Source organism: Pyrus communis, chromosome 9 (genome assembly GCF_041283825.1).
Source record: "Pyrus communis isolate YQ-2024b chromosome 9, ASM4128382v1, whole genome shotgun sequence".
Lineage (NCBI taxonomy): Eukaryota > Viridiplantae > Streptophyta > Magnoliopsida > Rosales > Rosaceae > Pyrus > Pyrus communis.
In genome coordinates, this window is record NC_142573.1 from 1,336,970 (window position 1) to 1,361,189 (window position 24,220).

The 24,220-nt window shown below is 39.9% G+C and overlaps 4 protein-coding genes across 7 annotated transcripts; 2 read left to right on the forward strand and 2 right to left on the reverse strand.

Moving 5' to 3' along the window:
- The first annotated feature begins 54 nt into the window (after positions 1–54).
- RST1 (ARM repeat superfamily protein) lies at positions 55–10,351 on the forward strand. Of its 2 annotated transcripts, none has more exons than XM_068478469.2 (25): positions 55–492; positions 756–1,037; positions 1,166–1,249; positions 1,396–1,672; positions 2,024–2,274; positions 2,487–2,664; positions 2,856–3,043; positions 3,165–3,265; positions 3,350–3,425; positions 3,501–3,632; positions 3,722–3,803; positions 4,019–4,091; positions 4,405–4,573; positions 4,758–4,888; positions 4,988–5,079; positions 5,440–5,531; positions 5,617–5,832; positions 5,932–6,009; positions 6,116–6,298; positions 6,516–7,412; positions 7,510–7,806; positions 7,959–8,615; positions 8,931–9,081; positions 9,242–9,360; positions 9,516–10,351. In XM_068478469.2, exons 1-25 carry the CDS (start codon positions 100–102, stop codon positions 9,879–9,881), a joined length of 5,565 nt encoding a protein of 1,854 aa, XP_068334570.2. In that variant the 5' UTR covers positions 55–99; the 3' UTR covers positions 9,882–10,351. The 2 variants fall into 2 exon arrangements, with proteins under 2 accessions (XP_068334570.2, XP_088556206.1); XM_088700080.1 differs by having other exon boundaries at positions 68–492; positions 2,027–2,274.
- Positions 10,352–10,860: 509 nt separating this feature from the next.
- LOC137738997 (Pentatricopeptide repeat (PPR) superfamily protein) lies at positions 10,861–12,933 on the forward strand. The gene has a single exon (XM_068478472.2). It carries the CDS (start codon positions 10,930–10,932, stop codon positions 12,853–12,855), a length of 1,926 nt encoding a protein of 641 aa, XP_068334573.2. The 5' UTR covers positions 10,861–10,929; the 3' UTR covers positions 12,856–12,933.
- A 636-nt stretch (positions 12,934–13,569) lies between these two features.
- LOC137738996 (zinc finger CCCH domain-containing protein 41) lies at positions 13,570–19,345 on the reverse strand. 3 transcript variants are annotated; one of them, XM_068478470.2, is made up of 5 exons: positions 18,983–19,345; positions 17,509–18,362; positions 15,720–16,916; positions 15,080–15,427; positions 13,570–14,362 (listed from the first exon to the last, which is right to left on the reverse strand). In XM_068478470.2, exons 2-5 carry the CDS (start codon positions 18,310–18,312, stop codon positions 13,898–13,900), a joined length of 2,814 nt encoding a protein of 937 aa, XP_068334571.2. In that variant the 5' UTR covers positions 18,313–18,362; positions 18,983–19,345; the 3' UTR covers positions 13,570–13,897. The 3 variants fall into 3 exon arrangements, with proteins under 3 accessions (XP_068334571.2, XP_068334572.2, XP_088556207.1); XM_068478471.2 differs by having other exon boundaries at positions 17,509–18,386; XM_088700081.1 differs by having other exon boundaries at positions 17,509–18,395; positions 18,983–19,290.
- Positions 19,346–19,881: 536 nt separating this feature from the next.
- LOC137738998 (basic salivary proline-rich-like protein (DUF1421)) lies at positions 19,882–23,069 on the reverse strand. The gene is made up of 3 exons (XM_068478473.2): positions 22,574–23,069; positions 21,650–21,919; positions 19,882–21,245 (listed from the first exon to the last, which is right to left on the reverse strand). The coding sequence occupies exons 1-3, from the start codon at positions 22,937–22,939 to the stop codon at positions 20,130–20,132; spliced, it is 1,752 nt and encodes a 583-aa protein (XP_068334574.2). The 5' UTR covers positions 22,940–23,069; the 3' UTR covers positions 19,882–20,129.
- Positions 23,070–24,220: the final 1,151 nt, after the last annotated feature.

Here is a 24,220-nt window from a genome sequence, read left to right on the forward strand (position 1 = left end):
ACGTCGTTTAACTTAAGGCCTTCCCTCCCTGAAACGGTAATTCCCCGCGCTCTCTCTCTTCTCTCTCTCTCTCTCTCTCTCTCTCTCTCTCTTCTCTCAATGGACTGGTACACTCCACTGCTGGAGAAGACGCGGGTTCCCCAACCGTCGCTCCAGAAATACGCCGTGATCTCAATCTTCTCGAAGCTCCGATCCGCCCCGAAATATGTAGACTCCGACTCCGAACCCGGAAGAGAAGCCATTTCGCAATGCCTCCACTCCACCTCCCCCGCCGTCGTCGACCAATCGATTCGCGAGCTATGCAGCCTCGTGACAGATTCCAAAATTGATATTTCCCGCGGGTTTCTGGAGCTCCAGTCCGCGCTCGAAGGGTCCGCCCCGAAATTCGTCGACCTTTTCGTCAAAGGTTTGGGTTTTTTGGTTCGGTTAGGGTTTCAGAGGAGCAATGGCAAGCAGTCGTTTATTACAGCGGAGACTCATCTGTTTGTTAAGGTAAAAGGAAATCAATGGTTTTGGACCGTGTTTGTTTGAAAAGAAATGATTTTTCTTAGCTTTATACTTTGCGGAATGAATTTAGGAATCTAACGGTTTAGTGTAATTTGAATTCAATTCTGGTTTAATGGGAAAGTTGAGGCAACCAAACACAGTCTTATTTTTTGAATGTTTTGATTGTCTTGATTTTTTTGAATTTTATAGAAATGCTGGTAAGTGGGTGATGGAGTTGGAATCTTGATGATGGTTTTAATGGTTGACAGATTCTGTCCTGCCGATCAGATGCCGAGTCGGAACTTGTGCAGCAGGTTTTGCTGTTTGTGGCAAAGAATAAGCAGTTGGGAATGGTGGAAATATGTGACTTCTTAAGACCGTTTTTGAATTATTCAATCTTAAGGATACCTTTTTCAGAGACTTCGGCGTTGTTTGCAAGGCATCTAATATCGTCAACGGCCTCTCTTTGTTGCTCAATTCCTCTTGAGGCACTGCCTGTCTTGAAAATGCTGACAGACTGTCTCGTACTTGTTCCACACAATAATTCAGAAGTAAGTATACTAGCTACGTGTATTATGGTATATATTGGTTTCTTCTGCTTTTATTGGAGATTGGTGGAGGCGGTTGACTGTTTCCCCTTGGCTTGATGCTAATTAGGTTAATTCTTGAAAATTTTCAGGATTTTAGGAATTTCATATATTTTGTGGAATGTATGGTCGATGCATATACAGTGGTTCTGAGGAATTTGGCTGGAACTGGATCGGTATATTCTTAGCTTTTCTAATTGTGTGGTTTGATCATTCTTTTGTGTGTGTGTGTGTGTGTGTGTGTGTGTCTTGGTTGATCATTTCCTTTCTCTTTTCCTACATAGTTAAAGATTAACACCTTTTTTCCTGTTCTTGTTGGCAGCTGATCGCTGAGGCTCATTACTGTGGTTTGGAACTGCTTGAGAAAATTCTTTTAATTTCTTCAGCTGGCCACATGCACTCTGGTTTGATTGAGCCCGTAGTTGAAATGTCCAAGAACTTATTGATTGCCCAGAAATATATTGGGTTGCCTTATGTGCCTAAATTATCATCAACTATGCTTACGCTGTTTATTATCCTCGTTCAGTCAGAGCTTGAGCATGAACAACTTTCTACATTGAAACTTCTCCACCTTCTCTTGAAGTGGAAGTATGGGGACGGTAAGCTTTAATTTTTTTTTTTCTTGAAACTTTGATAGTCTCTACGTTTTTGCAGTTTTTTATAGGTCTTGGTGTCTCTAAGAATCTATTAGGAATTGTTAGCCAGCTTATCTTACTATCTCTGTCATGTGGTACTGATTGAGCAAGAGCTGTATCCTTATATTTATGCTTTGCTTCTTGAATGACTTCACATTGACTAGTATCTCACTTTTATTTATATATTTATATGTTTTGTAATAAAAAAGAATGAAATCAGTGTTCATTTTGGTTTGTTGTGTTCTTAATTGGATTCCATTCCCATATTCAATGTTTTCTACTTTTTGCTTATATGAATTTTACTCCCTCTTGTAGAAGATGTTGTTCACAGAACTTCATGTGCTCCGAGCGAGGAGCTTTTATTCATATTCCCTGTCATTAGCCTACTGTCCTCTCCTTCTAAATACATCAAAGGAGCAGCAACAGATGTGCTTGTCGTGTTACAAAAGCTCTTAGTAACAGTTATGATAGCACCAAAGGATAAACCAGCAGAAGAAGCAGGATATCCATCTCTTAGCACACCTGGATCTATTGTTTTTAGAATCTTACAGCGTCTATGGTTTCAGGTGTATTTTCTTTTTCTCTCTCATTATTGGACTTCTTTTCTTTGTTGAAGTAAGGGGTTCTAAATTTCTTCCAAATCAAAGCATCCTTTAATATTTATCTTATGGTCTTCGTAACCCCTTCTTAAAATAAGAAAGAAAATACTTTTTGTCCACATCATATGTAGAATGAAATTATTATTAAAGTTATAACAGAAAACTGCAATTCTTTTCAGGATCCTGCACTGTCGAGTTTCTTCTTAAGTTTTGCTTCTAGTGGTAGAACTGATGGCAAAGAGATTTATGATGTATCAAGATCTTGGACATCTCAATTACAAGAGTACACTTTATGGATTGTTGACAGACGAAAGTCCTCCCTACCTCTCTCCCAGTCTCAAGAGAGATTCGTTACTGGTAAATACTTAGGGGGCACCTTCATTTCCCTGAATTTTATTTTATTTTTCAAATTATAAATGGGGAAGAGAAAGAAAAAGAGGAGGGGGTGTTTGGGAACTTGGGACCTCTTCCAACTTTGGTGCATTTGTCTTAATAATTACTTTCCATTTGCATCATATTCACATTTTCCCCACTATTTGTTCTTGTAGGAATGCCCTTGTTACTCTGTGCGGTTGCTGGTGTTTTAGTGATGCATCAGTTACTTGGGAGTACTGCTTTAGGTTCGTTGACTGCCATTGCTACTATGGATCCTAAAGTGGGACCTCAACTTTTGCTGGCTATCCTATTCTACAATAACATATTCACTAGAAAAGATATAAGTCGCTATGGTATGTTGGTGAGTTTTCATTTCGTATCCTGGATTCCTTATGTCTTATTAGAATAGGCACACATGCTTTTCTATGTGGCTCTCTTTTTCTCAAATTTTCCGTAATTACTTTATTGAACTGTTGCTGCAGCCCAAACTTTTGACAATGCTTCCAGCACTTGCTTCACATTCTATGATGATTCCACTTGTTGTTCAGACTATCTTGCCAATGCTTCAGAAGGATGCTAAACCGTATGTACTATGTACCGTTCTGGAGAAGTTTTCTTATTTATTAATAGTTTTAATTTTGTTTGAAATCCTTCATTTGATGTTCAGAACTTTGTATGCGACAGCCATTCGTTTACTTTGCCAGACTTGGGAGACCAATGACCGTGCCTTTGGGAGTTTGCAGGTGAGGTTTTTCTTTTTTATTTCCCATTTTCTATCGCTGAGTTCTCATGTTTTGCATTTTCCTTCACAACATTAGGGAGTGTTGCTTCCAAAGGAGTTCGCTGAATTAAAGTCTGAGAGAGATACATGCATCAGTATGGCCGCATCAATACGGGATGTTTGCAGAAAAAATCCTGATAGGGGTGTGGACCTCATCCTGTCTGTTTCGGTATGTCTCTCTAAATGCTTTTTTTTTTTTCTTCTCTCTCTCTATTCATTCAGTTCTAAGGTGTTTCCTGGTTGTCCTTGAATCTACAGGCTTGCATTGAGAACAAAGATCCTATAATTCAAGCTCTTGGTTTTCAAAGTCTTGCCCACCTTTGTGAAGCTGACGTAATTGGTAATTCTGTTGTCTGTTAACTTGTTTATTTCTGTTGCTGAACTAATAAATTTGACTGATCCCTGCAAATTTATTTTCCTGGGCAAGACCGATTTAAAAGTTCTCGTGGCAGTAAGATTCACAATTAAATTTCAGGGACTAGGAAGAGATATTAACTAAAGTCCCGGGGCATTAGGGAAATTTACCCCATTTTAAACTATTTTTCTCTTGTTCAGATTTTTATACAGCTTGGGACGTCATCGCAAAGCACGTTCTGGATTACCATGCACACCCAGTTCTTGCTTATAGGTAAGCATACGTATAGAGTGCTACTTTAGATTGTGTGTCTGCTTGACAATAGCATGAAGTACCTCCTTGTTGCTAGATCTACCTTTTTTTCCCTGTAAAGTTAAGGCGAGATGTTGAGTTCAACTCCTAGAGGGAGTCCCTCATGTTTTTCAATCTAGATGAAAATGACTTGTACATACCTGAGTGTTGCTCATAGGTTATTGTTCTTTCAGTTCTGCTTTTTTATTTTTGCGGATACAAGGTTAAAGAGTCTTTCTATTATCTCTTGAAATGTAAATATACTTATAGCCCTTTAATTTCTGCTTGATGGCAGCGTTTGCCTTCTTCTAAGGTGGGGTGCAATGGATGCTGAAGCACATCCTGAAGTCTCAAAGAATGTCTTGCAAATCCTGTGGAGTGTTAGCTTGTCTGCTCACCCTGGTCTGGAGTCACAATGGGAAAAGGCAAGGGCCTCTTCCTTAGAGGCGTTAGCACAATATGAGGTAAGTTTTCTGAATGGATGCAACCTATATATTGACCTTGTCCCAGTTCTGATGACCAGGTTATCATAAATCTTGTGATTTTTTCACTTTGTTGGCAACTTATCTAATACCAGCATTTTTTTTAAATTTTATTTTTGGCATAGTCCTTACAGTTTTTTCTTTATGTTATGAAATGTCATCCTAGATATCACATATTGAACAAAACATTCAAGATTTCAAGAACAGGAGTATGGAGCTGCTTTTCTCTGAAGCAAATATTACTGTGCTCAAGGCCTTGGAAGAACTTCAAGTCAAGATCATAACTTACGAGCACCTGTAAGCAATACATTTTCTCTAATCCTACCATTATCCAAGTTCTTTGTTTAATCCGTCACTTCCGTTTAAGTGCTGAGAATCTTTTTTTATATTCTATAGTACAAGGCGAAGATTAGTTAAGGAGAAAAGAGTTTTAGGAAGTAAGATCGAGAAGCTACTGGATGTGTTTCCACAGGTGATCTTTTCTTCAGGTATCAAGAGATCGGTTTCTTATATGTGTTTTTGTAAAGAGAAGTTGGTGGACATATACAGACAATTTGCATGCACGAGTCCTGGTTACTTTTTATTTTATTTTTTATTGTTCGGTAAAGAGAAGGTCAAATTTACTTTTATCCATAGTTTTTTTTGGATAAGTTTTGGATGGGAGGTTGTGTTAGAAGAAAATACAACATGATTACTTGTGTTCATTAAATCCATGTCATTAACTTATTTATTGTTGATGGTGATTTATCAAACTTAATTATTTTGATGTGCTCTTGTTATTTTTGACTTGCATAGCATATTTCAATCCTTCTCTTTAGTCTGAGCATATGACATTACATTTGTTGCAGGAAAAAAAAGTGATGCTAGAGAGCTACCTGGTGCAGCCTTGCTATGTCTTTCCTTTACTCCTAAAGATGTAGACACCGTAGGGACGTCAAGGGTAAGATATTATCGTCCATATACAATTATCACCCATATTCTTCTCTTTACTGTACTTCAAATCTCCATTATTAATGTGTGTACAGGGATTCCGAGATACACATGCTGGATATGAGGAGGCATTGGTGAAACTAGCTTCATCCATACAGCTTTCAAGAAATATTTTTGTTGCCCTTATTTCACTGCAATCTTGGAAGTCCTTTGTGCGGCGTTGGTTGAGGGCAGACATCTCATCCTTTGATACTAAAGTCTCCTCTGTTGTCTTGGATAAAACTGCTAAAGCTGCTAGTGACATTCTGAAGGTTCACCGTCTTGTTTTGCTTTATGTTCACAGCATTTACCGCCTAGTTATTTGAGCCCGTGTTGAATTTTCTTTCTTTTTTGCTTTATCTAATGTTCAGAGTATGATAAAAGCAGCAGAAGAGGCTATTCCTAGATCTGCTGAAAACATTGCACTGGCTGTTGGGGCACTTTGTGTGGTAAGAGCAGGTCTCTTGTGCTTGAAGTTTATAGTTATTATGCCTCTTTACTATGTCTCAAGGCTTTGCTCGGCCTTAAGTTTTGCCAATGTTTGATGTTTGTTAGGTCTTGCCTCCATCTGCTCATACTGTTAAATCAGCTGCCTCAAAATTTCTGTTGAAGTGGTTGGTCCAGCCTGAACATGAACACCGCAGATGGTCTGCTGCAATATCTCTTGGATTGATCTCAAGTTGCCTACATGTAACTGATCATAAGCAAAAGTTTGAGAATATCACTGGACTTGTCGAGGTTTGTAAGTTCTGTTTGATGCTGTTCTCGTCTCTGTCCTTTTGTATTTGATTTTTTTTTTTTTTTTTTTTTTTTAAATTTGGTGTTGATCTCCCGCCTATGAATTACCAGAGATCAGAAAAATAATCTTGATAGTTACCTTGATAAATAGGCATTGGAATAGTTTTGTGAGATTATCTGCATGTTTTTTTTTTTTACCATTAGTGCATGATTTCAGGTTATGTGTAGAAGCAATAGCACCCTCGTCAGAGGAGCTTGTGGGGTTGCCTTGGGTTTTTCTTGCCAAGATCTTATTACCAGGGTTGATGCTGCTGATAAATCTGACGTGGACAAAGAAACAGGCAAGATGTCAGAAACAGACTTGCTTGGTATGATAGTTAAGGCGTTATCACTGATGATAGGTCAGCTCACTCAGTTGCAATCTGATGTTTTGGAAAGTCTCTCCGAATATTTCCCACCTAGCACATTTGGTATAGATGTGAATGTAACTTCTGAACTGTCACATGAGAATTCTGATGACTTTCTCGAAGATATCTGGGGTGTTGCTGGGCTTGTTCTTGGTTTGGCGAGTTCTGTAGGTGCAATGTACAGGGCTGGGGCACATGATGCTGTTCTCAAGATAAAGGGCTTAATAGTTTCATGGATTCCACATATGAATACTCTGGTTCAAGGGTCTGGGTCTTGCTCTCGGGGTTCTGAGATAGTCTTATCAGTAGGGTCCTGTCTTGCACTTCCGATTGTAGTGGAGTTATGCCAAAGAGTAGAACTGATGGATGATAATGAAGTGCATCATTTAGTGAATGGCTATAAGCAGCTCATTTCTGAATTAGTGTCTGTCAAAAAATCTGGGACCTTCTATCAAAGCTTACTGATGTCATCTTGCGTAGGAGCCGGAAACCTCCTGGCCTGCGCACTAAACGGAGGGTTGCACTTTGTTGAAGTTGAACATGTAAAAGGTCTACTGGAATTGTTCAAAAAATGCTATTCGAATCCTTATCCTCCTTTAGTCCATTTGGGTGGGATGCTTGGACTTGTTAATGCTATGGGAGCAGGTGCTGGGGTCCTGTTTGACATGCAGCCTCCAACCTCAGTGCAGACAGCTTATGACCACAAGGTATTTATATTTGTCTATTCTAAGAAAATGTATGCCTATTTTGTTGTTTGGTTTTTCTGATTCACGTGTATAAAATATTTTTGGTTGTGCTGAACAGGAATCTTGCTATCTCATGGGTCCTCTACTTTCAAGTCCTACTTGTGAGCAGTATTTGACATCGTTGATGCAGGATTTATTTCTTGTTGCACAGAGTTCTGATGACCATCAATTGCAACAATATGCTGCATGGGCAGTTTCGTTTCTTCGAAACCATTTGTTCTCCAAGAAAGTTGTCAATGTTGACAATAGTCTCAATACTGATGCAGGTGGTTCAAAATCTGTTTCCCAAAGTTTTGCAGATGACAGTTCAGTTTTGAAGCTTTCTTCATGGCTGATGCTTCTCACTTCTAGCGGGGTACATCTCTTGCTGCTTGTTTTGTAATGGTGCACAAGTGTACTTTTTTCTTTCTCTTTCGGCCGATGAATACCTGAGACAAACTGACATCAGGTATTTCATTGTTGATGCTACTATGGGTCTTTTCTGATATATTGAATTATTGTGTTCAGATAGGTAATGCTCCTCATGTTTGCACGGTAGCAACTGTGATAAGGTGTCTTTCACAAGCCCCTAGGCTGCCAACCTTGGATTGGGGTGCTATCATCAGACGCTGCATGAGATACGAGGCTCAGGTTGCTGAGTTGTTTTCAATAGACTTATCTCTTGAAAAGGGATCCCTTAGGGAGGAATGTGTAAAGTTCTCATTGGTTCATGCAAATAAGTTCAATCCACTTCTAAGTTTCCTTGATGAGCTGTCTGACTTGTCCAGATTCAGAACACTTGAGTTAAAGCTACAATCTTGTCTTCTCGATCATCTTGTAGATCTCATCAAAGTATTCTCAGGTTCCAGGCTTGAGAAAGTGTTTGATGATGTCTCTAGCTATTTCTCTTCGGTTACTTCATATCAATCATATGACACCAATAAGACAAGCTTATTACGGATTTCATGCTGGAAGGGTATCTATCGGTGTTTAGATGAGGCTTCTCTTGATTCTCTAGAGTACATATCCCACATAGAGAAGTGCATGGAGGTGCTCTTGTCCTTGATGCCTATGATGCAGTTGGCTGACACAGTAGGAGTAGGTCAGTGGCATTCTGTAGAGTGGTCGGAAGCAGTCAGATGCTTTGGCAAGGCTCGGAAAAGTTGGTTGTTGAAGTTCCTGCAGGTATGCTTATAAGTGTATACTTCCTGAATCCTAATACATGTTTATATTGATATGCAGTTCGGGAAGCAACTGTTATTCTAGCTTGCTGCTTGTAGAATATGTTGATAATCAAAATGAGTTGCATCTTGCAACCTTCAGAAAATCCAATGATATTTTCTTCTGTTGCTATTCAAGCTCAGTAGTTTAATCTAGAAAGTTATAGCGCTCTATCACTATGTTGGCTTCATTGTGTGGAAAGCCATTAAGATACGGAAGTTTTAATTGAACCTGCTTCCGCACACATGTTCAAGTCATTTAATTGCATTGACCTTACAGGTTACCCAGGAGGACTTGCAGCAAAGAGATGGACAGATTATTGAAGTTCTGAAAAAGATTCAAACCAAAGCTAAGCTCGTTAGAGTTGGCTCCATCCCACTGACTGAGCTGGGAAAGCTAAAGCCTTGGATATTGAACACTCGATCAAATGGTTAGGATTTTTTTAATTCTCCTTTCATTTTTGAAAACTGTAATATGATTAGTTTCTCTACGTAAGGGTTAATCAACATAAGAAAATGGATATGGTCTGAAAGGTTTACTCAAGCAATTTTGATAACCTTGACCTTGCTTTGAACTTAACATATATGCAGTTATATGGGATGTGCTCGTTGAAGTTGTAGCAGCTTTGCAACATGCAGATGGAAGTGTCAAAAGACAGTGGCTTGTTGATGCAGTTGAAATCAGCTGTGTATCAAGTTATCCATCCACGGTACGTGATGAGCTTTAATTCCCCTCGTTGATATTGAGAATTGCATTCACTCCCCTCCATTGAAGTTCATCTGGCTCTGATAATTAATAGCTATACGTGTTTGCTGTATCTAACTTTGTGGTCTCAATAAAAACTTGACTTTAATGCTTCGTTAGGCGCTACAATTTCTTGGGTTGCTGTCCGGTAGCTGGAGCAAATATATGCCGCTTCTGATTCTGGACCAACGTGCTGTGCTGAGTGATTTACCAGTCACTCTTTCCTCCCTTCTTTCAGACTCTAGTTGGGAAGGAGTTGTAGAACTCGCCGTCCCTTCTCTTTTTGCATCGACAGAACGCATTTACAATTGGGCTACACATATCATGCGCGGTGAGGATATCCCGCCTGACATGCAAACTATTGACAAAAGTGAGAGTTCCATGGCTGTTTTCCTATCAAGAGTGATGCATGGTACCTGTGTATCTTTGAAGGATTACCTGCCTCTCGAGAAGCAACTTAAGCTTGCAAATATGGCGGTTGCTTGACATAAGATTGACCGACGCTGAGTCTGTTAACCGTTGTGTGCAAGTCAGAATGAGAGTTATCGGCATCTGATGTTTCTCTTTTTGAATCTCCGTCGGCATGCCTGTCATTTCCTTTATAGCAGAAGGGGGTGGAAAACTCCCTGATATCGACTATGGTGATCTGTGGCGACTGAAAGACTAATGTAATGGAATTTTGGAGTGTAATGTTGGAGAAAATTTTCAGCCTGCCGGAAACACGGTCTGATACTCAAAGTGTCGTAATATGATTGGTTGGAAAAAAAATTTTCAAATTTTCATCCAATTGTATTTATACACTTGTTGTAACGGATCATGTTTATGGCGCACCGAAAAATCTCTCATAATGTTGGCGGTTGCTTCCGAATGCCATACTTTCAGCTCAGACTTCGTATGATATGTTGTTTTGATCAGATTATTTCAACATGTATACAAGTAATATTTGTTCTTCAAAATTATAGACTATAAAATAGGTTGTATAGTTGATGTGTGTTACGTCAATTAGTCAAGTTCATCATTTTTACCTTAGCTCAAATCACCTTCTCCAAATTGGAAAAAAATAAAAAAATGTCACTTTACGAGAATTTTGAACTTAAATAAAAGTGTCCTTACCAAATAGTAAAAATACGGTGTCTTGCTAAAAAATGACGGTTGCAAGTTAACAAGGTTTTTCGTTTTGTGAGGATTAAGAGAAAGCCTATCGAGTAATTTTTTCACTGCATCAAAGCTCGACATAAAAAAATATACCCCGCTCATTTCTTATTTCTAAATAATCACATGACGAGTCCGTCAAATGATTGTAAAAAGTCATAAATGCCCTTACTTATTCCGGTCTATGGCAGGGTAGAAAAGACTTTATCTATTTTTATTTTTTGTCGAATTGACCCCAATATCATTTATCTTTATTCGAAAATATTTTCCGAATGGTCCCAATATTTTGTTTATTTACACTTCCAGATGTCCAATTACAGAGTCACAGTCACAGATGCCTTTCTCTCTCGCGCGCTCCTGTCCATCTCTCTCGAGCTAGCAAATGAGTCGCGCTTCAACTCGTTCCGTAACTCGGACCTGGGTTTTACCGACGAACTCTCGCAGTCGCAGAAAACCATTTCCCCCCATTAATTTCTCACCAAAAATCTCAGCTTTCTCTTCTTCTTCTTCTTCTTCTTCGTCAGCACTGCAGACAATCCCAGACTCTCCCTCCAAACCAATCTCCAACCCACTTTACCATTTTCTCCCCCAAACCCAAAACCCTAACAACACAGTCGATCTCATCTGCTCCTCCCTCAAGCAAGGAAAACCCCATCTTGCCCTCCTCCAAAACGACATCAAAGGCCTTCTTCCCCACCTGGGTGCGCGGGAAATTTCGAGGGTTTTACTCAGGTTTCAATCCGATCACTCCTCGGCTATTGCTTTTTTCAACTGGGTCAAAAATGATTTGGGTCTCAGACCCTCCACCCAGAATTACTGCATTGTTGTTCATATTCTTGCGTGCTGTAAAAAGTTCCCGAAAGCCATGAATTTGTTGAGGGAGTTGATAGTGTTGTTGGGTAGAGATGTTTCACCAAAAGATGACATTTTTCGGAGTTTGGTTTCGTGCACCGAAGATTGCAACTGGGATCCGGTTGTTTTCGATATGCTCATCAAGGCTTATGTGAAAGCAGGTATGATCAGAGATGGTTTAAGCACTTTTAGAAAGATTGTAGATGTTGGTTTTGTTCCGAGTGTGGTTTCTTGTAATTGTCTTTTGAATGCGTTGGTGAAGTTGAATCGAATTGATCAGTGTTGGGATGTGTATGAGGAGATGGGAAGGATTGGGATACACCCAAATGTGTATACGTTTAATATTTTGATCAATGTTTTGTGTAAAGATGGAGATGTGGAGAAAGTGAATGCGTTTATGGAGAAGATTGAAGAAGAAGGATTTGATCCGGATATCGTGACGTATAACACGCTGATTAGTAGCTATTGTCGAAAAGGAAGGATGGAAGATGCATTTTATTTGTATAAGATCATGTATAGGAGAGGTGTGGTGCCGGATATGGTTTCGTACACTGCCTTGATGAATGGTCTTTGTAAGCAAGGGAAGGTAAGGGAGGCTCATCAGATTTTTCATCGGATGGTCGATAGAGGGTTGGATCAAGACGCTGTGACGTATAACACTCTTATTAGTGGTTATTGCCGCGAGGGGAAGATGCAAGAGTGCAGATTACTGTTGCACGAGATGATCAGAAAGGGAATTTGTCCAGATGATTTCACTTGTCGGGTAGTCGTAGAAGGATATGGCAAAGAAGGTAAACTGCTCTCTGCTCTGAATTTGGTCGTCGAGCTTCAAAAATTTCAGATATCGATTTCTCATGGTATTTACGATTATCTAATAGTTGCATTGTGTCGAGAAAATCATCCGTTTGCAGCTAAAAGTCTATTAGAAAGAAGTTTCCAGGATGGTTATCTTCCTGGTTTGGATACCTATAACAATCTAATCGAGTCTCTCTGCGAAAGCTACCACGTTACAGAGGCATTGCTTTTGAAAGCCGAGATGGTATGTAAGAACATTAAACCCAATCTTACGACATACAGAACTCTAATTTGCTGTCTCTGCCAAACAAACAGAACAGCAGAAGGTGAATCGCTAATGGAAGAGATGACTGAATCCGGTTTGGCTCCTGATCTCGAAATATGCAGGGCGTTGATAAAGGGGTACTGCAACGAAAGAGATGTCGATAAAGCGGAAGCTTTGTTAGGATTCTTTGCCAAAGAATTTCAAGTTTTTGACAGTGAAAGTTACAATGCACTTGTCCAGGTTTTGTGTGAGGATGGTGATATGGCTAAGTTGCTGGAGTTGCAGGAGAGGATGATGAAACTAGGGTTTGCGCCGAACAGCCTTACGTTTAAGTATGTGATCCATGGATTGTGGAAAACTGCAACGCCGGATAAAGAAAAACTTTGTGTGTTATAAGTCACGATTTTTTATCGGTTTCTGCCAATTTCTTGAAAAACCATTGAAAATCCTGTTTCATGTCATTTCTGTTGCATCCTCAGCTTCTTAAAAGTTTTTTTTTTTTTTTTTTTTTTCTTTCTTAACAAACGATATTATCTATACTAATGAGGAAGAGCTAAGCTTCTTAAAAGTTTATGTTAGCCATTTCAGAGGTTTTCCGAACAGTCGGATATGACTTCCGAGCCAAGCTAGTATTTTGCCTTTTTTTTTTTTTTTTCAAACTTTAAAAATTCTTAAAAGTTACTTTTTGGGTATCGATAAATTGGAAGACCGCTCTTAAAGGCTTACTAGTCAATTTTTATTTTTTCACAAAAATGACATGAAAAGTAAAAGTAATTATCGGAATGTCGGTCATACCATGACTTGCATCTTTCTTGGTGCTTTGGCCAAGCCAAAAAATGCCGAATGCGCGTCATGGCATGCCAAGCCTCGCTAGATGACATGTCGGCTACCTAAAAGTTCATGAAGATAATCGGTTAAAATTAAAATCAAAAGGAAAAATAGACAATTCCTAAAAGTTCCAGGGGAAATCGGCGAATACCTCTATGTACGCATTTCACAGGGCAGATATACAGAAACAGAAACAGAAACGCAATGGCATCGGACTCCAGGGGAGAATTTAGTAAAAGAAGTGGATTTGGATCTATCAACTTGCATAAAACAGAAAGGGAATAGAAACCGCAAGTAATTTTTCTATGTAACAATTTAAATGTTTCAACAGAAATTTTCAACTTTAATGCTTATTCTTGTTCCTACACTTATCTAAGAAGAAAGACGACCGACGCCGACGGACATGATACACCACTCAACTATCCTCAGGTGGATGTCAAAAATTAAGGCAATTCCCTTCTTACAGATCCCATGCGTGCAATAATAAACACTGGAAAAATAAAATTTTAAACAATTGCTAATTTAAATAAGGTTTTCCTGGAAGAATTAGAATTTCTCCGATTTAACGTTTACCTGACTGTACAAATCCGAAAATTAGCCCGCGTTTAGATTACAATGCATCGCCCTGAGATGACTCTTTGTCGCCTGATGTTGACCTTGGACTAGGCTCGGCATGTTCATCCGATTCCATGTCCTCAACGCCACTTATTTGTTCAGAATGTTCCGGTCCATTTCCTGATGCAGCAGCTTCCTGGGAATCAATGCATGCTTCTTTATCTGCAGGCTGAGCATCAGCTAGTAATGGCCCCTTAGGAGTGGTAGATGGAGAGTTTTCTCTACCACTGCGGTCATTGCCGGTACTAGATGTCAGCCACATAAATTTCAGATCGTGTCCTTCCCAGCATTTACCATTGAGAAATGCCCTCTCTGCTGAGCGGCGTGTTGTGAAAGTTATACGAGCTGAGCAATCTTTTGATTTTTCCAACTCACTATCACCTTCACGGGATTCCAGATCTTCTAATTCCGCATTAGAAAGATCACCATAGGGTGAAAAGTGTTCCTTCATAATAGCAACCTACAATGAACAAAACATCAGTTTACCTTTCGTTGATACATACATAAAATATCTCAAGCCGGACTGATTCCAGACCATTTCATTATGATAAAACTGAAAATATGAAGGATATATGGAAACAAAAAAACTTAAAAGGGAGAAACAAAAAGAAGCCTATTGGCATGGCGTCGGCTACTTGAATGAAAGGAAAGAGTGAAAAGCATTTAAATTCCTAATTGAAAGAAAAACTGCAGGCTCTCACTGTTACACGTTCCCATGTAGTTGATGAGGGTCTTTTTCACCTTTTGCGTACAAAATCTTTACTACGATAATCTATTTTCATGAAAATACTCTTTCTTCTTTTAATAGACAAGTTAAACTAAACAATGGCCAAAACCAAATGCGCAAGGTAAGGTCTTTCATGACTAGAATTTATTTGTAGACTAACATGTTTGCATTCGATAGAAATGATTTTGTGCATCTGCTAGAACTTTTACCTGATTTCTTTAGTAATGGGATCTAAAGTATTGCATGAATTCCTAATCAATGGTCCTAATGCCTCATCTCATGTCACTATCTTTCAATCTTACCATACTAACTAGAAAACTGACGCATTGCTTTATTGCTCATGATTATAATCTACATAATCTCGGACATCAAAGAGCAGAGTGTTTTCCTATTAGAAAAGTGCAACCATAAAATACAATTTCCGAGAGAGAGAGAGAGAGGGAGACTTACATTTGCAAATCCAGCTGGTAAAGGAGGAAGAATTTTAAAACCAGTAGGACGGTTGTCTAATTTATATCTATTCAAAGGAGAAGGTAAACCCAGTGGTCCCAATGGACGGATAGTCTGCAGCTTCAAGCTAGGAGATTGCTGCAGCACCACAGGTGTACTGGGTTTTGGACTACAGGACACAATGCTCTCCCCTGATTTGTTCTTATCAGTCATTTCAGCATGCATTGCATCCGCACGAGCAGGATTTGAGGAGCTTGGAGTCACAGCTTTACCAGCTTCGGTTGTTGTTCCCACTTTGGGTCTCTTAGCAGCTTGCTCTGTGTCTGCCTCACCCTTGGGTCCAGTAGCCTGCAAAAGGTCAAACCTTGATAATCACTGCTAATGAAAGAACATAGTTCTATAACTACCTCACTAATAAATTTGCCTCAACAACTTTATAAACATCAATTTCAAACCCTTTTCAGGGTCCTCTTTGAAACCATTAAAACAGATTGTCTTGGCAAAGAAGAATAGTAATGCACATTAACATAGCACTATAAATTATAACATAAGAAAATTAGCAAGCCAAGATGTTATATGCCTCATACCAAACAACATTAGCAAGAAAATGAAACATTCAAGGCAAGGGCACTTGGTTTACTTGTTTCTCAAGCTTGTCCAACTGGCGACGAAAGTCATTCCTTTTCTGGGCCAGCATTTCCTGCTTCTTGCGAAGTTCCTCCTTCAACTGCTCTAAACTATCTAGCTTTTTCTGCAGAGGTGGGGCCTTGGGACCATTTGAGTTGATAGGCTTGGAGTTATCAATGGCAGGTAGAGAAGCATCAGATGCATGGACAATACTATCCTTTGGAGCAGCAGATTGAAGATTATCCTTGCCAATACTAGCACCAGATGAATGGGGTGGCACCAAACCAGTTGCATGGGGAGTTCCAGAAAAATTACTGGGAGTGCCTGTCCCCTCATCAGGAATCCTATCACGATTAGCCCACCACAACCTGATAAATCGGTTACCCATTACAGCATCAGGTGCCGTTAAAGCAGCTTCAGCCTCTTCCCTCCTTGAAAACTGGATAAAAGCTCGTTCACTATTTGATGGAATATAGATGTCAATGACCTCTCCAAATTTTTGAAAATGAGAAAGAAGAGCCTCCCTTTTGTTGTTTTTCTGAGGGATGCCATAGACAAATAGAGTACGCAGTGCTTTTTGAGATGGCCTCCGAATGTTACGAGTGGAATCAAAAGGCGTCTTGGGTAATGAATCCATGGTGTTTGGGCCATCCTCTGCAATTATACGCTTTCCTTGACGCGGTGGAGTTTGAATGTTGACTAATGCCTCCTTACGTTCCTTCGTATCACTCTCAATATAATCTGAAGAATTTATTACAGGATCAATTTTCTCCTTCACATCTAATCTACTTTTTGAACTACCAATTCTACCCCACACGGACATGCTTGTACTCTGTGAACTGGAAGCAGTCCCAACACTTCTAATTGGGAATTCATTATCAACATCGTTCGACAAGGTTTCAGTTTCATCATTCCTGGGTGATTGCAGGCCTAGTAGGGCACTTGAGGTTTCAGGACAGTTATTATTCCACAGGGGTTGATCAGGGTCATATAAATCAGCACCATCCGCATAACCAGGACCAGAATATGAACCATTCACGCCCAAGCCATCATCAGTGACAGCAGTCTTGCTCGTTTTTCCATGTAAGCTTTTGCTATTCAGCAATGCAGTTGAGGATGCACTCACTGATGGTAGAGATCCAGGGCCTGTGGGTTTTCCCAGTAAGTGTGCATTTGGAATTGACACAGGGAGGTTGAACTGAGAAAGACTCTGTAATAGAAAGAAAATAGGACAAAAATAAAAAACAGGCCAGCAAGGAAATAAAGTTTAAAAATAATGAAACTCACATCCAAAAGAAATCCCAGCATAACTAAATGCATGACTGAGTTCAAGTCAAGCGATTCATTTGTGTTGTGAAAATAATACGACACCGGAAAAAAAAAACTCATCTAGTCGCAACCTATAGATTTAAGGCCAAAATATGGCATGCACATGCGAATGCTTCTACACTATATAATTAAACAGTCAGGCATAATGACTGGAAAGACGGTTGACGGTGCATACTGAAACATAATGCAGAGCTGCATCATCTCTCCCTCTAAGTACTTGAATGAAACATTCAAGTTGCCGCCAAGTTGTTAAATAAAACATTATAATTTGCCAAGAAAAAAGTGCTACATTAAGGTGAATTTTCCACATAAAACACCTGAACCCAGGGGATGTGGAGTGATCCTCAGTCAAGAGGCTTTGCCACCAAAAAAAAAAAAAAAAAAAAAAAGATCCCTACTTTTCAAGACATTGTGCGGTGTCAAATATGCGACTGATGTTCAAGTAACAGGAAAGATGTACAGGATAAATGTACCTGGACATCTTCAATAACAATCCGATTCACACCATGCTCCATTGGGCACATATCTCCTCTAAGACAAAATCCACGCTCCTCAAAGTCTCTACATCTTGGGAGAGGAATCCCCATGTTTAATGAAGAATGGATTGGTGGTCGGAGTGTTCCTTGCAAGCCAATGGAATGTAGTGTATCCATGGAACCATTTGGTATTCCTGGAATCAATCCAAATGCATTCCAGGATCCACTTTGTGCACTGGAAACATTTGGCAATCCACGCCCGGGAAAAAGACTCGGACGAATGGAGCCCTGCTGAACCATTTGAGAAGCAAAATCTGAGTTGAACCTAGGACCGCACTGGCTCCATGATCCATAGTCCCTTCCTCTTCCCCTACCAGGACCAAGGTCTCCAGGAAATGCTTGGTTTGCCCGGATTCTTTGATTCAAATCAAAAGGCGCTCGAGGCAGTGATGTTGACCCCGGGCGTCTTTTATCAAACTTTACAGAAAAGTCAGTGGAATTTTGATTTCTCCACGGTGTACTCGCTTGAGAGTCATTATCCCTAAAAGTGTTCCCGTTTACAAAAGGTTTGTTTCGGTTTCTGAATGGCCTTGTTATAACTTGATCAAGAGTATCTGTCTCCAAAGACTGAGAGCGAGTGTCTCGTCTACGATGCTTGTGGTTTCGATCGTCATCATCATCATCACTTAATTCCTTCTCCTCAGGATCACTAATGCAATCAGAAGGAGAAAGGCCCCCCGGTTTTGGAGATGAAACTTTTAACTCCATTGATCCTTCAAAATCAATAGAAAGTTGGCTCATGCCACCAATAGTTCCAGTTTCCAAGTGCAGAAACCAAATCACTTGTTTGCCTACAAATATTCCAGCGAAAAAACCTATAATTACTTTCCCAGAAAGACAAAAAGAAAAATGAAAATAATCAGAACGGACAATCATCTCCATTGAAGAGAAAATACGATTGAGACACATAAAAACATTTGAGGTGCCCAAACACCGAAATCCTTTCACCATAACCGTATCAACATAATACACATAGTGCAATCAACATACACGCGCCAACGCAAATTTATAAGCTACTTAACCGCCACCCTGAAATAATTGAACTTTTCTACACAAGAATTGCATTCAATTTCAGTACTTCATCTTCACTAATTATCTAAAAAAGAACGATGATCGTCGAACCACTTAAATCAACATTCTAATGAAATGCTTGATGCCCAAAGCAATGAGTAATATACCGAAAACCCAAATAGTAATCACCAACCAATACCTAAATACAATTTTATAGACAATGGTAGGTGCTACCAAATTAAACTCCTAAAATCCATAGGCTTTCACAATTACATAAAAAACGATAAGTAATCAAATAAAACCAACAGAATTAAACCTTACGAATTTGATTAGGCGATCATAATTTTAGGTTTAGAACGAACAGCAAAATAAAATCAAACAATTAAGCATAAAATCTTACAGATTGTTCCACAAGAATCGAGCAACAAATGCCTCCTGAAGCTTCACGCATAGGGATTGGTTCAGCTACGACAAGCAGCGCGAAGCAATCCGCCGAGGGCATGGATGCAAATTTACGGAAGATACATAGCTGCAGAGGGAAGGGGGTGAGGGGCAAGGATCGTAAAAAAGTGGTAATCGAGGGGGGTTTATCCAAGTGGGAGAGAGAGAGAGAGAGAGAGAGAGAGAGAGAGGGGTTTTGCGACTGTGACTTGTTTGGGGGTTTGGAGAGATTGTGCGGAGCAAAACAGGATTTCTGAGAGAGACGACGCTGTGCCAAAATTTGGAATACATGAAATAGTGTGGGGACGAAAAATAGAGCTGCAAAATTGCAATTTTCTACTATATCTTTTATAAAATTATGAAAGTGTCTCAAAAGATTTTATTTTTTACAAACAAGTCATAATGCGCCATACCGAATAAGTATCAAAGTATCAAACTTTCTTTAACAACCGGTATCTCAGTGCATTAAGAGCATTCAATTTGCACCTAAAATCTCGAATTCAAATCCACCTCTCAAATAAATAGTATTAGACTTACTACATACATATTTCGTTATTGCATCCCTAAAAATGAACATAATACCTTCGTTAACTAGGTCAAGACCAGATAATGCCAAACCAACCGTTCATACGGAAGACTCTTGTTTTCATTCTTCAATTTTTTATACAAGTTCGGAAGGGATTCTTTCTTTATTAATGGCACCTTAATACATCCATTTCCATGTCGAAGTTAGGTCAATTGACCAGAACAATATGCCAGCTTCCTTCCAATCGGGATTAGACCAGTTGACCAGGACGCTAAGCCTTCGTTCCAATCGAGTTCGACCCCTTCTAATATTAGAATAGTTACGCATACCAATTGTCAAGTAAGATAAAAATTACAAAAAAGAAAATGTACAATGAGTAAAGAAGTGGTATAACACAACATACCGCTTCCACTTATTACGAGTAAATACACAAATGATAGGTAGAGAGATCGAGCAAGAGAAATGAAATACAAGAGAAAAAGCAAAGCACATAAAGGGGTGTAATCTCCTAAGTTCCAAGCGATAGATGATCTAGAAACAAGTGATACTTCATGTACATCAGTCCGAAACCCACACCATACTATCGGCCATACCAACCCCGGGGCGGCTGAACATCCCCGTCATTCATCAACTTATCTAGCACCACATTGAGGTCAACTGACTGGCCGCTGTCTGTCAGCTTCCGAACTGCAGCCCTGACTTGGTCTCTGGAGAAGCCCATAGTTGCCACTTGGTCAATCACATCATCTATGGGTGCTCTGCTTCCACTACCGGATGAAGGTGAACTGCCACCCGGCCCAGATGGAGTAGGATTGGCATGTGGTAGCACCCTAGCAGTTGGGAGCTGTGGGTAACCACTGCCTCCACTTTGAGCTGTAGTAGCAGAAGAGTGATGTTGGGGTTTCATTGAGGAGCTGCCGCCATATTGAGAAGGTGGTCCACCGTATTGGTATGATTCACCAAGCCCAGATGGAGGGTTATACCCGGAAGGATACCCTGAACTGGGTCTGCTAGAAGGTGGCTCATATACATTTGCAGCTGGACTGTAATACTGTTGGGGTGGGGGAAGACTGCTGGGCGTATGAGAAGGTGGCTGCCGAAGACCATGTGGGTAGTTCTGGGAAGGAATATAAGGCGACTCTTCAGGGTGGTGGCCTAGTGTAGGCTGGATCTGAGAGGGATTAACAGGGGCAAGCGAAGGGTGCTGTTGAGGCAGCTGAGGTGGTGGCTGGGAATACTGTGGTTGAGTGGTAGGTTGAAATTGTTGAAGTGGTGGCACTGGAGGAGGCGGAACTGGCTGCTGGCCTGGAGGTAATTGGTATTGCTGATTTGGAGCTTCTTGAGTTTGACCAGGGGCAGGGAAATAAGGGTCTCGCTGAGGAACGGGAGGGATCTGGTTCTGAGAGAACTGATTTGGATGTTGAACTGTATGTGGTACACTTTGAGGCATAGGTTGGGGAGGAGCATTTGGATGAGAGACAGCAGGAAGTGAGGGAGGAAGATTCACGGGGGGATGAATTTGTTGGTGAGAATGTTGAGGAGTAGAGGCGGCTGTCTGCCCAGAATCCACATGTCCAGCATTCTGAGGTTCCGGTTGAGGGTCTACCTTGGCATTGGATAATTGTATCCTTGCAAGATTCAGTTGAGCCTCTACTATTTCTTGCTTATCCTTCATATCCTTAACACCTGTTTGCACCTGTGTGTGTTGTTGACAAAAACCAAAGGGAGAAGCATGTTCAACAAAGCAGCATGAACACATTGGCCAACAACAAAGAAACATAAACATATAGGGCTAGTAAAAAAATATACTTCCGTCCGGTTTTCATGCTAAATCAACCAAAAACAATAAACCTTACTAGCTAGACCTTTCTGTAATCATACTAGGAGTAATCTTGTCGGGGTAAACATGTTTCCCAAAACTACCACTTAAATGCCTAGAAGGGGATAAGTAGACATGAATTGGCCGTGTAGCACACAGACAAAACTTAAGAACAAATGCTGGTCAGATGAATAGATGAACTACTCCAAGATGAAAAGAAGACCAAATGCAACCAAGATGTAAAGTGCACACCAAAAAAGAAGGGTAAAGAGGCAACATACATCTCTAAGAATACCCTCCAACTGTCGCATCTTTCCATCAGCATTCCCATGATTGTTTCCAACAGATATCTTCAAATCATCGACAGAATTCTCAAGATTGCGGGTTCTGCTCTCTAGTTGTGTTAGTCGTGCACTAACACCTTCCAACACATGTAGCAAATTATCAGTATGCTTCTTCATGGTCTGGTCAATCTCTGACACAATTGCGGCATTGTGGTCCTTCTCTAAAATAAGTTTTCCAGGTTCAAGGGAATCCATTGAACCATAATTCTGTAGAAAACAAGGAAAGAGTAGCACAATGTAAATGTAAATAAACCACACGATAAAACCCACATACAGTTATCACTCATATATCCCTTTCCAATTGTATACAACAAGGATAAAAGCCCATCATGGAAGACAACACATTAATGCTTCTAATAACATCATCTACAACCGATCTACTCCTAAATAATACATAACATAAATCGAAACAAGATCAACAAAAAGCCGCCATGCTAGGACAGGCTCCGCCCACGGGAAAATTCGGTATAATCCTCCATTAACAACAAACCCAAAATTTCAATATGCTAACAACAAACAAAACTATACAAAATCTCACTACAGAAAGAAATTAAACGTATATGTTGATGCATGTATTGACTGCCTACTTATGAAATTGTTCTTACTCAACTGACGGGTCATTCAATTCCCCAAGCAATCTAATGTAGCTTTACAGAAAAATTGCAGATTCAATTAGATCAATAGTTCTTGATATCATCATATAATCTATTGGACTTCCAACTTTAAAAGTTAAATTCAAGTCCAAGCGAAAATCGAAGAACCAGAAAAGGCTCCGCGATTCCGATTCACTTCCGATCACTATGACGAGTTTACACGCAAATGCAACCATGAAATTAAGCAGTTAATGGAAGAAATTATTACCCTGATTGGAGATGCAGTTTTCGACTTGGACTCGCCGGAGTTCCAAGCCCTAGTCGCTCCTCCTCCTCCGAGATTGGGCGCAGCATCTAAACTCCGCGACGGCGAAGAAGCACCGACGACGGGGCGAATCGGCTGGAAATCGTAGCTGGGAAGCATCTCCTGATACTCCTTCTTGGAGATCCCATTTCCATGGCCGGCACCGCCAACCTGATGCTCTTCTTCTCCTCCGCCGTCTTTGCGGTGGCTGTTGTTAGCGTTGGTGTTCATCCTGATCAGGTCGATGAAGTCGTCGCTGTGATGCTGCTGCTGCGTCGATCCCTGCGACAGATCCATTATCTGCTTGTCCATAAACGACGTCGTGTTCATCGAGGAAATCCAACCGCGGGCCGAGATTTTGGATGCTCCTTCTCGGGTTTTGGGAAATTGATATTATATTGATGTTCGACGAAGTTATGAATTAAAATTGCTTCGTTGCGACGTAAAAGCCGAATTATATAGGACTTTGGATATCTTAATTGTATTTATTTATTTATTTTGCAATCATTTTTAGAATAAAATGTGATTGTGTAAATTCTAATATGTATATATGAATATATCTTATATTCATATTAGGAGTTGATTACCTATTAAGAGTTGTAATTCTAAAAAGGTAAGGTTTTTGACTATCGTACTAGTATAAATAAAGGCACAATAAGATGATACAAAACATATCTCACAATTAAATCAATATCTCCTCTCTCTAATTGCCGTGGACCCCTTCTCTCTAATCTCTTAGATAGTTCAATCAAATAGGCTTACAACATGTTATCGGCACGCTCTTACCAGAAGCTGAGAAATTGACGGATTGTATGAGGAGGATATCTTCCACAAAATTCAAAGGCTTATCTTAGTTTTCTGCTAATCATGTACGCTTAATATAAATGAAGATATTTAAAACGTCCACTAAAACTAAGGAATTGACGGATCATAGGAGGATGCTATCTTCCACAAAATTCAAAGGCTTGCCTTGGTTTTCTGCTAATCAGGTACGTTTAAAATAAATGAAGATATTTGAAACGTCCACGAAAGCTAAAGAATTGACGAATCGTAGGAGGAGACTATATTCCACAAAATTGAAAGGCTGACCTTGGTTTTCTGCTAATCAAGTACGCTTAAAATAAAGGAAGATATTTGAAACGTCCACAAAGCATGAAAACATTCCTCATGATGCATGAACCCCTCTATGTTTATATTTTCCTTACAATTTATATATTGTATATGTTTATATATTTGTCAATATATATATATATATATATATATATTTGTTTCATGCATTACGCAATTATATTTGCTATGTGGAATTGTGAGTCAAAGCATATACAATAAATTACAAGCAATTTTAGGTTTTTTTAAAAACCCTAACATGTCGGAAAAAAAATCTGGGTTGATTAGCCCTAGGGCTTGCAGCCCTCGGTCCAAACCCCTGAGTCCAACACGGCCTAACCTATTTGATGGGCCCTTGGCTTGCTGGGCTTGACCCTCCCAACCCACGTGTCGCAAAGCCAGCGTAGTAGGTTAGGCTTCTTTTGCCCCAAACCCAACCCATGGACAGCTGTTGCTAGCCCTGACACTTACCCTCCCTCATTCGCCCCAAACCAGAAAACTAGT

What these genes read in the sequence shown, in the direction of transcription:
- RST1 (XM_068478469.2), top strand. Translation starts at nt 100, where the DNA reads ATGGACTGGTACACTCCACTGCTGGAGAAGACGCGGGTTCCCCAACCG. An exon ending in GTGCCTTTGGGAGTTTGCAG is followed by an intron (nt 3,426 to 3,500) that starts GTGAGGTTTTTC and finishes TCACAACATTAG; the next exon opens with GGAGTGTTGCTTCCAAAGGA. An exon ending in GGTTGTTGAAGTTCCTGCAG is followed by an intron (nt 8,616 to 8,930) that starts GTATGCTTATAA and finishes TTGACCTTACAG; the next exon opens with GTTACCCAGGAGGACTTGCA.
- LOC137738997 (XM_068478472.2), top strand. Translation starts at nt 10,930, where the DNA reads ATGAGTCGCGCTTCAACTCGTTCCGTAACTCGGACCTGGGTTTTACCG.
- LOC137738996 (XM_068478470.2), bottom strand. Translation starts at nt 18,312, where the DNA reads ATGAGCCAACTTTCTATTGATTTTGAAGGATCAATGGAGTTAAAAGTT. An exon ending in TGGACAAGCTTGAGAAACAA is followed by an intron (nt 15,428 to 15,719) that starts GTAAACCAAGTG and finishes GACCTTTTGCAG; the next exon opens with GCTACTGGACCCAAGGGTGA. An exon ending in TACCAGCTGGATTTGCAAAT is followed by an intron (nt 14,363 to 15,079) that starts GTAAGTCTCCCT and finishes TGTTCATTGTAG; the next exon opens with GTTGCTATTATGAAGGAACA.
- LOC137738998 (XM_068478473.2), bottom strand. Translation starts at nt 22,939, where the DNA reads ATGAACACGACGTCGTTTATGGACAAGCAGATAATGGATCTGTCGCAG. An exon ending in AAACTGCATCTCCAATCAGG is followed by an intron (nt 21,920 to 22,573) that starts GTAATAATTTCT and finishes TGTTTTCTACAG; the next exon opens with AATTATGGTTCAATGGATTC. An exon ending in TGGAGGGTATTCTTAGAGAT is followed by an intron (nt 21,246 to 21,649) that starts GTATGTTGCCTC and finishes CAACACACACAG; the next exon opens with GTGCAAACAGGTGTTAAGGA.